Genomic DNA, 18,368 nt, shown 5'->3' with positions numbered 1-18,368 from the left:
TATCTACTTAGTGATTAGTATTCCCTAAGTTGCAACTTTATTTTGATTTTTTTTTCAGGAGGAAAACAATGAAAACAAAGTTGCAACTTAGGGAATACTAATCGCTAAGTAGATGACTACTAATATATTACTAAGTAGATGAATACTAATATATTACTAAGTAGATTACTAATATGTAACTAAGTAGATGAATACTAATATATTACTAAGTAGATGGCTACTAATATATTACTAAGTAGATGACTACTAATATATTACTAAGTAGACGACTACTAATATATTACTAAGTAGATGACTACTAATATATTACTAAGTAGATGACTACTAATATATTACTAAGTAGATGACTACTAATATATTACTAAGTAGATGACTACTAATATATTACTAAGTAGATGACTTAATATATTACTAAGTAGATGACTACTAATATATTACTAAGTAGATAACTACTAATATATTACTAAGTAGATGAATACTAATATATTACTAAGTAGATGACTACTTATATATTACTAAGTAGATGACTACTAATATATTACCAAGTAGATGACTACTAATATATTATTAAGTAGATGACTTAATATATTACTAAGTAGATGACTACTAATATATTACTAAGTAGATGACTACTAATATATTACTAAGTAGATGACTTAATACATTACTAAGTAGATGACTTAATATATTACTAAGTAGATGACTACTAATATATTACTAAGTAGATGACTACTAATATATTACTAAGTAGATGACTACTAATATATTACTAAGTAGATGATTACTAATATATTACTAAGTAGATGACTTAATATATTACTAAGTAGATGACTACTAATATATTACTAAGTAGATGACTACTAATATATTACTAAGTAGATGACTACTAATATATTACTAAGTAGATGACTTAATATATTACTAAGTAGATGACTACACTTAATATATTACTAAGTAGATCACTACTAATATATTACTAAGTAGATGACTACTAATATATTACTAAGTAGATGACTACTAATATATTACTAAGTAGATGACTACTAATATATTACTAAGTAGATGACTACTAATATATTAATAAGTAGATGACTTAATGTATTACGAAGTAGATGACTATTAATATATTACTAAGTAGATGACTACTAATATATTACTAAGTAGATGACTACTAATATATTACTAAGTAGATGACTACTAATATATTACTAAGTAGATGACTACTAATATATTACCAAGTAGATGACTACTAATATATTGCTAAGTAGATGACTACTAATGTATTACTAAGTAGATGACTTAATGTATTACTAAGTAGATGACTACTAATGTATTACTAAGTAGATGACTACTAATATATATTACTAGTGTACGCAGTGCTACGCACTCGAAGAGTTTTGCTAATTCGTGCCCTAAATCCCATAGAACACTCTCGTCCATTATCTAACCCTTACTTAGTGTGTTATTTGGTGGTCGATTCCATACTTTTTAATGAAAATCGATGTGACAAGAAAGGAATATGGGTCTGAAAACACAAAATGACCGCCAACTATTTGTAATGAAAACTTTTGCTTTTATACAAAAAAATCGAAGAGTACTTACTTTTTATATCGAGATTGATCTGATAAAATAAGAAGTGTTGTGCACCATCTCGATCTAATTAAATAAGCGTTTATGCACCGTCCTTTAATGGATTGAATTGAAGTTGTTCAAAAGTCAAAAGTCTTGAAATTGTAGATAAAAGCTCTTTTCTTCCGATTTCTTGTTTGCGAACCGTTTTGTTTATGTGCGATGTAGCTAAACAAATCCACCTTTTTTTAAATCCTTTTTCAGATTTGATTTACCGCGCGCTCGAAGGTTTGTTTACACATCTTCCGAAATTGTCTAGAATTTCTCCTCTACGATGATATTTTTGGAGACTTATTACTGTATACTTATAGTATGTTTTTCTTGTGAGACACGGAGGTCTAAAGGTCATTAGTCCTTTTTGCTGCGAAATAAATTATTTTTGTGCTTCTGTGAAATCTTGAAAATGGCGCCTTTGCAAGTGTGATCCTCTCGCTTACAAAAACGCGTCAGTTAGAGTTTTTCTATCCGGTATAATCTTGAAATGAAAACCATTTTGCACACCTCCTTTCGGGCAATGTGTTGAAATGGAGTTTCTAGCTTAGCCGTTTCCTATGTAAAAGGTGGTAAACAGTCCATTCCTTAGAGTATTATATAAAGTATAGATACTAAGCGAGTATTACTTTAATAGCTATACAATAAATTACTGGGCCATCAGCTATGATGATGATGAAGTGGTAGCGTATCATTACAAAGGTAGTTCTGGTAACAGTAATAGATATAATCCAACTAGCGGACAAACCCTTACCCTCTATAAATGAGTCCTGTGCAAGCTCGGGCACCGAGAAACTCGGCGCAATTTGTTCCCAGCCTCCGTCATGCTCGGAACCAGTACTCTTAGACTGCCTCGCGAGAAACTCGGCGATCCCAGTCTCCAGCACGGTGACCATGAAAGCAAGGTTGGCGAGTGCGCGGCAGGCGGCTGGGATGGAGGCTAGGATGACCATGGTACACGAGGTGTCCTTCAAGTAGCTTACGATGAACTTCAAAACCTCATCAGCTACTCCGACCCCAGGGAAGCAGTTGTTAAGGAGGTTTAGTGTCTCTGACAGCATTAGACACACCTCGGAGGCCGTGTTTGCTGGGTCAACGCCTGAAAGCGCAACACGAGATCTTTAATGCTGAGAAAGAGCGAGACCATAAAACGCCAAATTCGTAGCACCGCGATCGTCGAGATCTTTGGAAGAATCTTTGTCTCGTCGGGAAAAAAATCGCCTATTAAATCTAAACTAAACAGCTAAACCAATCAGTAACATATTTTTACCATCGCGCTATAAACCATACTACTGCACACAGCAAGGAAATTGATTGGTTGAGGTTTTGCATTATTCCCTACTCACATATAAACTCATAACTATATAAACTGAAGTAGTGGTGGGAGGGGGCGTGCGCGTCCCTTGCTGAGTGCCTGTACATCCTAACGTACCGGATCCAGCAATACACTCGACGTCCCGTAGTATGAACTCTATAATGGGTGGGTATAGGTTGGCAGGAAGCTTCTGATTGGATGAGCACCGGACCAGAAGGCTGACGATACACTTGACGTAAGCTTCACGCTTCGGAACTGTGTCCTAGTGAAGAAGATAAACATAGAAGAATTCGGAAATGCTTTGTTTCCGACCATCTGCTCCTAAGAACCTCGGCTTTTGCATATTTGAAAACAAAACATTTCCAAATAGCCCAAAATGAGAACCGGCAGGGAGACAAGAAGGCAGCGTGAATGGAATTCCCAACAGTTTTTGTTCTTAGACTGACAAATGTACTGACAAATCCTTAGCTGCTAAGGCTATCTATCGTACGAGCTTTACACAGAAGACAGGCGTCTTCTAGTAAACTATTCTGTTACTATTACCAAACAAGGTTTCCAACTAGTATGCATATACTCACAGGCTGCGTGGGTTGCATCGAACCATCGGGCGTAACGATGATGCCAGCGGCTGCTCGAGCGAGCCTGATCGCGTGCCATATGCTGGAGTTAAGCTGAAGCAGTGCCTCCGCGGAACCATGGTCTGCTAGCCACGCGACTACTTCACTGTAGAACCTACATTATACCAGGGAGAACATCAGAAGGTACGTGGAGTCAGTGTGAATTGCACGTGGGTCATTAAGATGGGCATTAAGATGGCACATGTTTCAGTGCCTTTGGGACAATGTAAGATAACAAATGGGTGAGACAGGATGGCAAGTGAGTGAAACAGGATGGCAAGTGGGTGAGATAGGATGGCAAGTGGATCAGATAGGATGACCAGTGGGTGAGACAGGATGGCAAGTGGGTGAGACAGGATGGCAAGCGGATCAGATAGGATGGCAAGTAGGTGAGACAGGATGGCAAGTGGGTGGGATAGGATGGCAAGTAGATCAAATAGGATGGCAAGCGGATCAGATAGGATGGCAAGTGGGTGAGACAGGATGGCAAGTCGATCAGATAGGATGGCAAGTGGATCAGATAGGATGGCAAGTGGGTGAGACAGGATGCCAAGTGCGAGAGACAGGATGCCAAGTGGGTGAGATAGGATGGCAAGTGGGTGAGATAGGATGACAAGTGGGTCAAACAGGATGGCAAGTGGGTTAGATAGGATGACAAATGGGTGAGATATGATGGCAAGTGGATCAAACAGGATGGCAAGTGGGTGAGACAGGATGGCAAGTGGGTGAGATAGGATGGCAAGCGGATCTGATAGGATGGCAAGTTGGTGAGATAGGATGGCAAGTGGATCAAATAGGATGACAAGTGGGTGCGACAGGATGGCAAACGAGTGATACAAGATGGCAAGTGGATCAGATAGGATGACGAGTGGGTGAGACAGGATGGCAAGTGGATCAGATAGGATGGTGAGTGGATCTGATAGAATGGCAAGTGGATCAGATAGGATGGCAAGTGGATCAGATAGGATGGCAAGTGGATCAGATAGGATGGCAAGTGGATCAGATAGGATTGCAAGTGGATCAGATAGGACGACAAGTGGGTGAGATAGGATGGCAAATGGATCAGTTAGGATGACAAGTGGGTGCGACAGGATGGCAAGAGGGTGAGACAGGATGGCAAGTGGGTGAGATAGGATGGTAAGTGGATCAGATAGGATGGCAAGTGGATCAGATAGGATGGTAAGTGGATCTGATAGGATGGCAAGTGGTTCAGATAGGCTGGCAAGTGGGTGAGATAGGATGGTAAGTGGATCAGATAGGATGGTAAGTGGATCAGATAGGATGGCAAGTGGATCAGATAGGATGGTAAGTGGATCTGATAGGATGGCAAGTGGTTCAGATAGGCTGGCAAGTGGGTGAGACAGGATGGCAAGTGGTACAGATAGGATGACAAAGTGGGAGAGACAGGATGGCAAGTGGGTGAGACAAAATGGCAAGCGGATGTGATGGGATGGCAAGTGGGTGAGATAGGGTGGCAAGTGGATCAGACAGGATGGCAAGTGGGTGAGACAGGATGACAAGTGTGGGAGACAGGATGACAAGTGGATCTGATAGGATAGCAAGTGGATCTGAAAGGATGGCAAGTGGATCAGATAAGATGGCAAGTGGATCAGGTAGGATGGCAAGTGGATCAGATAGGATGGCAAGTAGATCTACAGGATGGCAAGTGAGTGAGATAGGATGGCAAGTAGGGGAGATTGGATAAAAAGTGGGTGAAACAGGATGGCAAGTGGGTAAGATAGAATAGCGAGTGGATCTGAGTGGATCGGTGACACACAGCAGACACCTTGCATTGATGAAGTGCCAGGGGTAATAGTGGGCCTCTTCTAGCAGCGCTGGCAGAGTAGATCCCTGAAATACAAGATAGAAGAAAGATTGCAAAGTAGATCCCTGAAATACAAGATAGAAGAAATATTGCATAATAATAGCAGATCCCTAAGATTGCATAATAATAGCAGATCCCTGAAATACAAGATCGAAGAAAGATTGCAAAATAATAGCAGATCCCTGAAATACAAGATAGAAGAAAGATTGCAAAATAATAGTGGATCCCTGAAATACAAGATAGAAGAAAGATTGCATAATAATATCAGCTCCCTGAAATACAAGATAGAAGAAAGATTGCATAATAATAGCAGATCCCTGAAATACAAGATAGAAAAAAGATTGCATAAAAATAGCAGATCCCTGAAATACAAGATAGAAGAAAGATTGCAAAATAATAGTAGATCCCTGAAATACAAGATAGAAAAAAGATTGCATAATAATAGCAGATCCCTGAAATACAAGATAGAAGAAAGATTGCAAAATAATAGTGGATCCCTGAAATACAAGATAGAAGAAAGATTGCAAAGTAATAGTGGTTCCCTGAAATACAAGATAGAAGAAAGATTGCATAATAATAGCAGATCCTTGAAATACAAGATAGAAGAAAGATTGCAAAATAATAGTGGATCCCTGAAATACAAGATAGAAGAAAGATTGCAAAGTAATAGTGGTTCCCTGAAATACAAGATAGAAAAAAGATTGCATAATAATAGCAGATCCCTGAAATACAAGATAGAAGAAAGATTGCAAAATAATAGCAGATCCCTGAAATACAAGATAGAAGAAAGCTTGCAAAATAATAGTAGATCCCTGAAATACAAGATAGAAGAAAGATTGCATAATAATAGTAGATCCCTGAAATACAAGATAGAAGAAGGATTGCATAATAATAGCAGATCTCTGAAATACAAGATAGAAGATCCCTGAAATACAAGATAGAAGAAAGATTGCATACTAATAGCAGATCCCTGAGATACAAGGTAGAAGAAAGATTGCACACAAAAGATCGGTAAATTCACCTCGACGTCGATCACATTTTTCTGAGTGGCGAGCATCAAAAGCAGATGGAAAAGAGTACCGAGCATCTGGGATACGGTCTCCGGGCTATGACCCTCGCTACAAACATGCAATCATTATAAATAAAGATTAATATCTTCAGCATTATCACCACGATCACTATTCCCACAACTACGACCACTACCAAGATCATAACGATCATCACTATAACTATTATAACCATGTGATCACCTCCATTACCACCATCACCCCATTACAACAAAAACGTTCACCTTTACATCAAACATCAAGTAGTCCGGGCCAGTGACTCGAAAACAATTGTTTGTTCACATAGAGAGCTTTGACCTTCCTTATGTAAAGTAATTTCAATGTAAGCTCATGTTTGGTTGGCAGTAGAGACTGTTGGGTGGGACAACCCTTCCAAATCGTAACGTTAAAATTTTCCCGTTCTCGCTTTTAAGGCCGCAATTTTTAACCATTGTTATAAATGAAATTAATGGCAGGGGTGTAATGAATATCTGTATATTGCTATAATGACGATCTGGTCGGCAAATACATATTTTCGATAATCATTTCACAAGAAAAAACAAACGCACAAACGCTTAGATCGACACATCAGAAGCAATAAATGTCCCTTTCAGACAGTCAAAGCTCATTAATAACAAGATAACTCAAATAGCTATTGATAAGACAGAGAGAGCGTCATCTTATACCCGTTATATTGGCCAACGTGCCCGTTTTTACTGCCAACCAAAAACTATTCCTTATTAACTTTCAAGCAATCCTGCGTGTAAAATTTCAGCTTATGAAGTCAGCTTATCAAATTACAGCTTATTAAGTAAACCAACTCGTGTTTTAAACCCCTTCTCCAGCGTTGGCCCAATGACTAATGACCCTCATCACTATCATGACAATCACCACAAAATCATCACCATGACAATCACCATCACTAAAAGCAAACCAATTATGACCACCGCCATCACCATGACAATCACCATCAGTAATAGCAAATCCATTATGACCACCGCCATCACCATGACAATCAGCATCACTAATAGCAAACCCATTATGACCACCGCCATCACCATGACAATCACCATCAGTAATAGCAAATCCATTATGACCACCGCCATCACCATGACAATCAGCATCACTAATAGCAAACCCATTATGACCACCGCCATCACCATGACAATCACCATCAGTAATAGCAAACCATTATGACCACCGCCATCACCATGACAATCAGCATCAGTAATAGCAAATCCATTATGACCACCGCCATCACCACTTTTAGTATGACTCACCAACACCAAGACCAAGACCAACACCAAGACTCATCATCACCAGCATTTTGTTTAAATAGACCATTAGGTATCTACGAGATTAACATTATACACGATATCTCTTTTAGCTAATGATTTTCCCAATGTTTTTTTCCTTCTTCTTCAAGAATTTGCTCTCTGTGACAGCTGTGCTAATTTTTTGGTATTTATCCTACTCCTATCAAATATCTTATAATCTGTTCCTAATCACTTACACTTACTTACCAGTAAGCCGCTATAATACCACTCCACTTCATCAGCGGAAAAACACAACTCAGGAACTGGAAACTTGTTTCACAGAACGAGTGAAGCTGCAAGTGCAAAAACAAAAACATCAAATTTCAGGATTTGAATGCTATAGTTAATTACTTTGATTTTCATAATGCTTTCTGCATTTCAACCATGCAAATGCCAAAATTAGTTTTCAAATTTGATTTCGATTGAAGGACTCTCCCAGTGAATATGGAGTGACACAGATAAATGAGCCAGGATTTTAGCAAATTAGCCAGACCTCAAGGAAGATATTGAATATATGAGTCAAGCGTTCTACTTCTGAGTATTTTTTATAGAGTTATTTTCGTATGAATACGTAGGAGCTACTGTTGCGTATCCCGCCGTGCGTTTCTGGGTCTCGCCTAAGGCATACCTTACTAACTCACTAATTATACCTTACTGACTGATAAAAAAAAGTGTCACTAAATTCGGGACGTTCCCCAGATAGCACTCATTGGCATGTATTACGTGAGGAAGGCTAACATTAGCATACTAGCGTGTATGGAAAAGGCGCAAGGTATTATAAGATTGCTTTCCAAAGATCTTCTGCAAAAACTTTCCCATGAAGCATAGCGTTGATTAGAAACGCCTAGTCATGCCAGGTCGTAGTATGACCCGAATCTTTAAAGCTGCGCTGTTAGAATCCCTTCCATGCGGAACCTAGCGAAAAAGCTGTAGTTGAACTAGGTTACGTGTGATAAGTATGGTGTTACCGGTTGTTTTCTCGCGCCAGCCCCAGGAGCTGGTGCGGACTTCTTGTCAGTTGGCAGGTCAGTCATTAGCAGCTGTCACGGAGAAATGAGAAAAATAGGCAAGAGAGTCCCGTTAACATAACCAGTTATGAGAGGAATATGGCAAGAAAGCACCGTTAATATGACCAGTAATGAGAGGAACACCTCAAGAGAACCCCGTTAATATGACCAGTAATTACCAAGAGAACCCGTTAATATGATCAGTAATAACCTACAGAACCCCGTTTATATGACCAGTAATAATTAAGAGAACCCGTTAATATGACCAGTAATAACCAAGAGAACCCCGTTAATATGACCAGTACTAACCAAGGGAACCCCATTGATATGACCAGTAATGAGAGCACCCTGGCAAGAGCACCCTGCTAATATGACCAGTTATAAGCAAAACACAGGGAGAGCACCCGTTAATATGAACTCTACTGAATCAACTCTACTGAACCAACATATGAAAAGCTAGGGAAGAAAAGAGGGGGAGCTTGACATGTTTTCACAGATATTCCTGTTAGTATTATAGTGATCTTTGTTGTAAAGAGGTAAAGAAAGCAAGACTAGGAATATAAGGAATACTGGGCATGCTTTACAGTCTGCTGACAGGTGTCAAGTATTTTACACGTCATCGCATAAGATTGACAGATGTGGTAGATGCAAACGCACCTTGGCCATGAGCTGCATGTTGTTCAGCGTTGGGAGAAACTGGTCCCAGGGCAGCGAGAAAAACTTGGAGTGAAATACGCGACGCACGTAGTCTGGGATACCTGGTTTAACGAGAGACTTCACAAAGAAGGGCCAGAATAGGTTCATCAGGCTTGACTGGCTCTGTGGGACTGATATGTTACGTAAAGTTACTATCACGGAACAAAACAGGCTTGAAAAGCCCCGAGAGATAAGTATAATACAATTATCCCACTTGTCCCATTTAAAGGCTGCTCACTTGGGAAGTGGGTGTGTGTAGAGTCTACTCACTTGGGAAACAGAAGTGTGTAGAGTCTACTCACTTGGGAAGTGGGTGTGTAGAGTCTACTCACTTGGAAAGTGGGTGTGTAGAGTCTACTCACTTGGGAAGTGGGTGTGTGTAGAGTCTACTCACTTGTGAAGTGGGTGTGTGTAGAGACTACTCACTTGGGAAGTGGGTGTGTGTAGAGACTACTCACTTGGAAAGTGGGTGTGTGTAGAGACTACTCACTTGGGAAGTGGGTGTGTGTAGAGTCTACTCACTTGGGAAGTGGGTGTGTGTAAAGTCTACTCACTTGTGAAGTGGGTGTGTAGAGTCTACTCACTTGGGAAGTGGGTGTGTGTAGAGACTACTCACTTGGGAAGTGGGTGTGTGTAGAGACTACTCACTTGTGAAGTGGGTGTGTGTAGAGTCTACTCACTTGTTAAGTGTGTGTGTGTAGAGTCTACTCACTTGGGAAGTGGGTGTGTGTAGAGTCTACTCACTTGTGAAGTGGGTGTGTAGAGTCTACTCACTTGGGAAGTGGGTGTGTGTAGAGTCTACTCACTTGGGAAGTGGGTGTGTGTAGAGTCTACTCACTTGGGAAGTGGGTGTGTGTAGAGACTACTCACTTGGGAAGTGGGTGTGTGTAGAGACTACTCACTTGGGAAGTGGGTGTGTTTAGAGACTACTCACTTGGGAAGTGGGTGTGTGTAGAGACTACTCACTTGGGAAGTGGGTGTGTGTAGAGACTACTCATTTGGGAAGTGGGTGTGTGTAGAGTCTACTCACTTGGGAAGTGGGTGTGTGTAGAGTCTGCTCACTTGGGAAGTGGGTGTGTGTAGAGTCTACTCACTTGGGAAGTGGGTGTGTGTAGAATCTACTCACTTGGGAAGTGGGTGTGTGTAGAGTCTGCTCACTTGGGAAGTGGGTGTGTAGAGTCTACTCACTTGGGAAGTTTGTGTGTGTAGTCTACTCACTTGGGAAGTGGTTGTGTGTAGAGTCTGCTCACTTGGGAAGTGGGTGTGTGTAGAGATTACTCACTTGGGAAGTGGGTGTGTGTAGAGACTACTCACTTGGTAAGTGGGTGTGTAGAGTCTACTCACTTGGGAAGTGGGTGTGTGTAGAGTTTACTCACTTGTTAAGTGGGTGTGTGTAGAGTCTACTCACTTGGGAAGTGGTTGTGTGTAGAGTCTGCTCACTTGGGAAGTGGGTGTGTGTAGAGACTACTCACTTGGGAAGTGGGTGTGTTTAGAGACTACTCACTTGGGAAGTGGGTGTGTGTAGAGACTACTCACTTGGGAAGTGGGTGTGTGTAGAGACTACTCACTTGGGAAGTGGGTGTGTGTAGAGTCTACTCACTTGGGAAGTGGGTGTGTGTAGAGTCTGCTCACTTGGGAAGTGGGTGTGTGTAGAGTCTACTCACTTGGGAAGTGGGTGTGTGTAGAGTCTGCTCACTTGGGAAGTGTGTGTGTGTAGAATCTACTCACTTGGGAAGTGGGTGTGTGTAGAGTCTGCTCACTTGGGAAGTGGGTGTGTAGAGTCTACTCACTTGGGAAGTTGGTGTGTGTAGTCTACTCACTTGGGAAGTGGTTGTGTGTAGAGTCTGCTCACTTGGGAAGTGGGTGTGTAGAGATTACTCACTTGGGAAGTGGGTGTGTGTAGAGACTACTCACTTGGTAAGTGGGTGTGTAGAGTCTACTCACTTGGGAAGTGGGTGTGTGTAGAGTTTACTCACTTGTTAAGTGGGTGTGTGTAGAGTCTACTCACTTGGGAAGTGGGTGTGTGTAGAATCTGCTCACTTGGGAAGTGGGTGAGTGTAGAGACTACTCACTTCGGAAGTGGGTGTGTGTAGAGTCTGCTCACTTGGGGAGTGGGTGTGTAGAGTCTACTCACTTGGGAAGTGGGTGTTTAGAGACTACTCACTTGGGAAGTGGGTGTGTAGAGACTACTTACTTGGGAAGTGGGTGTGTGTAGAGACTACTCACTTGGGAAGTGGGTGTGTAGAGTCTACTCACTTGGGAAGTGGGTGGGTGTAGAGACTACTCACTTGTTAAGTGGGTGTGTGTAGAGTCTACTCACTTGGGAAGTGGGTGTGTGTAGAATCTGCTCACTTGGGAAGTGGGTGTGTGTAGAGTTTACTCACTTGGGACGTGAGTGTGTGTAGAGTTTACTTACTTGGGAAGTGGGTGTGTGTAGAATCTACTCACTTGGAAAGTGGGTGTGTATAGAGTCTACTCACTTGGGAAATGGGTGTGTGTAGAATCTACTCACTTGGGAAGTGGGTGTGTGTAGAGTCTGCTCACTTGGGAAGTGGGTGTGTAGAGTCTACTCACTTGGGAAGTAGGTGTGTGTAGAGTCTACTCACTTGGGAAGTGGGTGTGTGTAGAGTCTGCTCACTTGGGAAGTGGGTGTGTGTAGAATCTACTCACTTGGGAAGTGTGTGTGTGTAGAGTCTGATCACTTGGGAAGTGGGTGTGTAGAGTCTGCTCACTTGGGAAATGGGTGTGTGTAGATCTACTCACTTGGGAAGTGGGTGTGTAAGCAACTGATGGTATCTGTGAACAGCGTCACCATGTCAGACGCTTGCGGGACCTCACTCTCATTCCAAGGCGCTACAGGGGGATTTCTGGAAGAGAGAAGAGGTAAGGTAGGCCTCTATTATTACATAGCCTCAAGCGTGCTATTAACATACAATGGGTGAGTATCTCATACGAGCAAGTTCGATGTTTTGTACCTAACTACATAAGTGTATTGAAGTTATAGCTATAAATTGATCAAGGTTATCTTTAGAAAATACAACATCTATTTTTCCAAGAAAACTCACAAATAACCAACCACCATTGAATTCGAAAATTTTATTAAGGGTTGAAATCATGCATTGAAATAATCCCTTCTACTCGTTTGAGTAAGTAAGTTGTGAATTTCCATTAGCATAAAGACCTGTGTTTGGCCTAGGTTTCCTCTTACTAGGCCAAAGAGTAATAGGATTCTACTACAGAGTAATACGATTCTACTACATTAAAAAGGAGTAGGGCGATCGTAAACCCCTTCATGATTTATGCGTACCCGGGGACAGGAGAGTCTTGAGACATGATCCATGGCTCGAAAGCACTGCAGATGATGCTCCACAAGTCTTGAAGTGCTACAACAGCAACATAAGTATTATGAATACAATTAGTGGGATTCACCTTAGTGCTACCACAGCAACATCAATACAATTAGTGGGATGCACCTTAGCGCTACCACAGCAACATCAATACAATTAGTGGGATGCACCTTAGCGTTACCACAAATACATCAATACAATTAGTGGGATGCACCTTAGCGTTACCACAAATACATCAATACAATTAGTGGGATGCACCTTAGCGTTACCACAACAACATCAATACAAATAGTTGGAAGCACCTTAGCGCTACACAGCAACATCAATACAATTAGTGGGATGCACCTTAGCGCTACCACAACAACATCAATACAATTAGTGGGATGCACCTTAGCGCTACCACAACAACATCAATACAATTAGTGGATAGAATAAAAAAGCCCAAACTGTCGCGATCTCGTACCAGAACAATGAATACAATACACCAAAAACTGGAAATCGACTCTGCCAAAATACAATACAAAATACAATTAGTGGGATGCACCTTAGCGTTACCACAGCAACATCAATACAATTAGTGGGATGCACCTAAGCGTTACCACAGCAACATCAATACAATTAGTGGGATGCACCCTAGCCTTACCACAGCAACATCAATCCCATTAATTGATGAGGTGATAGCCCACCTACCTTTCTCAGGTTCTTCCCACCCATACTATATGATCAGCACGTGATAGCCCACCTACCTTTCTCAGGTTCTTCCCCGCCCGCTCTATATCGTTGTGATGACGTCACTACTAGTCTCTGGCACAGGAAGCCCAAGAGATAGGACAGCTGTTTAATATAAGGCCGCCACATGGTATAGATTCCGCCAGTCACGTGACCGCCTAGCTCAGCGCGCTGGCCAGCGAAGTACTGTGTAAGCCATTCAAGTGTCTCAACCACCTGTCAATTAAAAGAAATGCAGTTTAGGATCTTTCTCTAATCTAAATTATGTTGCTGAAGATAGAAGAATTCATACATAATACGAGTGCCTTGAACCTCAAACAGGCGGGGGCTGGTCTGTATTATTAGTTTTTGGTGCATATGCTTTGGATCAAATTGCTCTTGAGCAATTTTTCCTCTTAATATTTATCTAAAACAGTAACAAGGTGTGGCTGACAAGAGCTCCTTAAATCCGCAATAAGTAAGGGTTATTTGCTATATCCACACCTGTTGGTCTGGCAGCATGGGAGGCTGGGCGGGGCCATGCCCTTGGTCCTTTGAGCCATCTTGAGGGATGCAGCCAATATTATCCAAGAACAGGTTCCACACCTCTAGACAGATGCTCCTTGAACTTGAACCTGAACAAAGATTAACTCGTCAAAATTCATGTGCCGAATGTGCATATCAGACATGCTAACTTGCAAAACAATGAAGCCTACAATTGCATAATCAACCTATTAACGTACTTAGAATTTATAAATAAAGTGAATAAATAAATCAGAAACAGCCGTCTGTATCTATATCCTCTCCTTTACCCATTTTTCTTGTATTGTATCGTATCGTATTGTTCTTACTATCGCATATGAGCCTTAGCATCTGGCTGTACTGTTCGTACCATCGCATATGAGCCTTAGCATTTGGCTGTGCTGTTCTTATCATCGCATATGAGCCTCAGCATCTTACTGTACTGTTCTTACCATCGCATATGAGCCTCAGCATCTGGCTGTATTGTTCTTACCATAGCATATGAGCCTAAGCATCTGGCTGTACTGTTCGTACCATCGCATATGAGCCTTAGCACCTGGCTGTGCTGTTCTTACCATCGCATATGAGCCTCAGCATCTTACTGTACTGTTCTTACCATCGCATATGAGCCTTAGCATCTGGCTGTACTGTTCGGGGAAGTTGTAGGTGAGCACGAGAGACATGTGACGTAGTTGCACCTTGAAAACAGAAGAGCAAGGATTTTAGTAAATCATATTAGTCCCTAGAGTGAAGATTATCAAACGATAAATGTATTACGTTGAATGTCAAGCAAAAATATCAACGCTTCGCAAATGTACATTTGGTCTCGTGATAAACCAACTAATCTGGTCACGCCATGAAGTGGTCAAGTGATAACGCTTACCGCGCATGCGCTGTCATACAATGACGTCAAGCATGAAGGCGGATGTAAACGCATTTGGCGGGTTTAGTATTGTGTGATTAAAGCTTATCCGGCAAACGCAAACTAACTAAACGTAACATTTAAATAGCTTAAATATTATACTGATTATCTGCCAGCTTGCCTGAGGTTACTGGAACTGTTAAGGTAACTCTTATTTTTTGCTGAACTCTCGCAATGCGCACCTTTCAGATATCATACTTGGAACACATATAAGCCTATCCCTCTGTGTTCCAAGTATGATATCTAAAACATGCGCATTGCTCGAGTTACAGCAAAAAATGCTGCTTGTCCTTGTCCTTTCTGTCGAGTTACCTTAAATGCCAACTCATATTGGCTAAGTAACTTTACGTTTGGCAAACGAATTTATGAAACGGAAGTGAAGATTAGGGTTTTAAATACCTCTAGTACCACCGAGTAGTGTGAAAGTAGAGCATACCTCTAGCACTGTCCTTGTTCCGGGCTGAGGCTCAAAGCCATAAGAGAGAAGAGATTTAATGATAGCTGAGGCAAGGCTGGACCTCTCAATGAGCGAATTCTCGGGGGACGACAACCACTGCTGCAGATCGAACTGTATAGAAATGTTTCTCATGAGTACACGCAACCTAGAGTACTTCCCTTCTTTCCCAGCCCATCTTAATCCAAACCAATACTTGTCAATAACATCTAGCATCTCCCTTCTCAAGCTTTCCACTGCTTTCTTGCCTCCATACCTTTGTACACAAGGCTGACTTACCTCTGAAGAAAAATTCGAAGGTGAAATCTTTTCTGTAGCAATTCACAGTTCTTCTATTTTATCCCTTCCCCTCATCCCATCCGTTACCATCCCTCACCTTACTGAGTAGCGAGAAGGCGAGGTCCTTGTCCGAAGTCTCCAGCACCTCGTGGTACATGGCGGTAAAGCGATCAGGAGATTCATTAGGGCAGAAGAACGGCACCAGAAGCATGGTGATTGACGTGAGCTCTAAGATGGCGTACAGGAGCTGTTCCGTCTGAGAGCCAGTGTGCAAGATGAACGTCTAGAACACACAACCAGTGAAACGAGTCGGTTAGTGAAAAAAAAAAAAAAACCTTTAAAAATGAAAATTGAGCGAGAAACCTGAAGATCTTCAATCAAAAGTACACATTTAACAAAGAAACACTGATTTTCTGTGTAAAGAAGGCGAAAATGCAATAAGATTACTGTTTGGGAACACCCCGATACAAGTGGCGCCCACTATACAAAGTATAGCTTGCTTTGCACTAAAAAAAAACACTATTTAGATTCTTTTATTGCACGGCCGCTTGTATCGTACCTCTGTATCACCACCGTGAATCTAATCTGATCACAAAGTCCTCGAATAAGAAATTGTATTTGATATTTTAGTATAATCATGTAAATTTATAGCAAATGTGGCAAATAATAAACAGAAACTGGAACATTGCTATTGGAACAGAATACGTAATATGTATTACACGTATACTTTCAGGGCTACTTCCTAAAAACGCATCACCGGTAGTTTGAATAATATCATGAGAACGCTCTCAGAAAAAAGGACGAGACACCTTTAGCGTATTTTAGCTTTGTGATGTCCAGGCTATAGCTCGATTTTACAATTTCTTACAAAAGCTATCAAAAGAAAACAAACACAATATTTGCATTCTATACAGTATGTTAAGTATTCATCCATGGTTTTCAATGTACGAGGTAAAATAGTAGGTAGACAAATCTGAGCCTGCAATAATAATAAAGTCGGATTCTGTACTCAATAATTCAGTAACCTGCTTGTTGCATGTTACCTGCCCTCAGTTCGGTGAGATATATGTATTCTTGTTAAATAGGGAATTCTTCAAAGTCTGTAGTGCAAATACAATCGTATTGTTGCCGTATTGCCCCCTTATTGGTGCTGTCCGACCTCGCCGTTTCGTCAAGGGAATATCTTCGTAGAATGAAGATATGTGCATACTCGTTTTGCCGGTTGCGTAAAAAGTGGTTATAATATTCCTGAATTATTTATACACTTATTTAGCATATTCATGAGCACTAATAGGACAAACTCTTTAAATAACGGGCATCTTTATTAACCATATTCATGGCAAAGAATACGGCAAACTTTTCAAATAACGGATATTTTTATTTTAGCATATTCATGGCCACAAACAGCAATATTTTTAGACAGGCGTTTTTACCTTTCCTCGGTGTAAAACGGGTAACTGTTTGCAAACTCGAATACCTCACCACGACAAGTGGAGAGAAACCATTTAACTAAGCTAAGTCACGCTTTGTTTGAAATTGAAACAAGAAAACATAATCTTGAAAAGAACATAATCTTGCACGTGTTTTTTGCGGGCAACGGCTCATCATACGAGAGCAGTCTGTGACTGACTCAAATAAAACAGACACCGCGCGCCTAGATTATGCTGCCAATATAAAACTTTTTCTTACCTTTCCCAGAATTTCGATACAGGACGAGAAGAATTGCAGGGTGGGTTGATACCGTAGGCAGTTCCCATCAATAGTGCTCGCTAGCTGGTAGAATAGGCTCGTGCCAATATCAGAGAGGATCTCTGAAAAAGCGATTGAAACCATTCGTGAATGTGTTAGCAGGATGCATCTCTTAAGGATGGGATCTTTTTTGTTCAAATTAACATAACAAGTTTGGTACCTTTGTTTTTGCGCTGTTTATTTGATTCGACTTTCTCGACAAGGCATCTATGAAAACAAAAACAAAAAATAAGGCTATAGCGGCACACATACTCGCATGTTCCTCGCAAGTGTCCTTAGAAACATGGGAAGAAATGAGGTATCCAGGTTTCAGGGTAATCTGTGCCCCTTCATATGTATCTAGTATCCAGCCTACTTCCTGGCGTACTGTTCCTCTTTTCTTCGTCGTCAGCCAAAATAATCTAACCGCCCCACAAGTAAACGAGGAACCAGGGCATCTCGAAGGCAAAAACGAAAGAGAATGTGAGGAGAGGGTGGGAGTTCATTCCACTATACTCACGTGACTATTCATTCCACTATACTCACGTGACTATTCATTCCACTATACCAGCGTAACTATTCATACCACTATACTTACGTGACTATTCATTCCACTATACCAACGTGACTATTCATTCAACTATACCCACGTGACTATTCATTCAACTATACTCACGTGACTATTCATTCCACTATACCCACGTGACTATTCATTCAACTATACCCACGTGACTATTTATACCACTATACTTACGTGACTATTCATTCCACTATACCAACGTGACTATTCATTCAACTATACCCACGTGACTATTCATTCCACTATACCCACGTGACTATTCATTCCACTATACTCACGTGACTATTCATTCCACTATACCAGCGTAACTATTCATTCCACTATACCCACGTGACTATTCATTCCACTATACCCACGTGACTATTCATTCCACTGTACTCGCGTGA

At 41.1% G+C, this 18,368-nt stretch overlaps 1 protein-coding gene across 3 annotated transcripts in view; it reads right to left on the bottom strand.

Annotated features, from left to right (window-relative positions):
• The window catches only part of LOC5502278 (ectopic P granules protein 5 homolog), a 95,868-nt gene that overhangs the window by 6,399 nt on the left and 71,101 nt on the right, over positions 1–18,368 (bottom strand). For 2 of the 3 annotated variants that reach the window (XM_048725801.1, XM_048725803.1), the window contains 17 exons: positions 17,584–17,630; positions 17,364–17,485; positions 15,772–15,957; positions 15,378–15,509; positions 14,636–14,717; positions 14,002–14,132; positions 13,536–13,734; positions 12,750–12,825; positions 12,206–12,309; positions 9,404–9,573; positions 8,708–8,779; positions 7,947–8,032; positions 6,399–6,495; positions 5,339–5,403; positions 3,514–3,667; positions 3,053–3,197; positions 2,375–2,719 (listed from right to left, as the gene is read on the bottom strand). In XM_048725801.1, the coding sequence (XP_048581758.1) occupies positions 2,375–2,719; positions 3,053–3,197; positions 3,514–3,667; positions 5,339–5,403; positions 6,399–6,495; positions 7,947–8,032; positions 8,708–8,779; positions 9,404–9,573; positions 12,206–12,309; positions 12,750–12,825; positions 13,536–13,734; positions 14,002–14,132; positions 14,636–14,717; positions 15,378–15,509; positions 15,772–15,957; positions 17,364–17,485; positions 17,584–17,630 (2,213 nt within the window). The remainder of the gene's footprint in view (positions 1–2,374; positions 2,720–3,052; positions 3,198–3,513; positions 3,668–5,338; positions 5,404–6,398; positions 6,496–7,946; positions 8,033–8,707; positions 8,780–9,403; positions 9,574–12,205; positions 12,310–12,749; positions 12,826–13,535; positions 13,735–14,001; positions 14,133–14,635; positions 14,718–15,377; positions 15,510–15,771; positions 15,958–17,363; positions 17,486–17,583; positions 17,631–18,368) is intronic. The other variant, XM_048725802.1, reaches the window with a different exon arrangement.

This window comes from Nematostella vectensis, chromosome 3 (genome assembly GCF_932526225.1).
Source record: "Nematostella vectensis chromosome 3, jaNemVect1.1, whole genome shotgun sequence".
Taxonomy (NCBI): Eukaryota; Metazoa; Cnidaria; class Anthozoa; order Actiniaria; family Edwardsiidae; genus Nematostella; species Nematostella vectensis.
The sequence above is the reverse complement of the archived record's forward strand: the minus strand, read 5'-3'. Positions and strand labels throughout refer to the sequence as shown.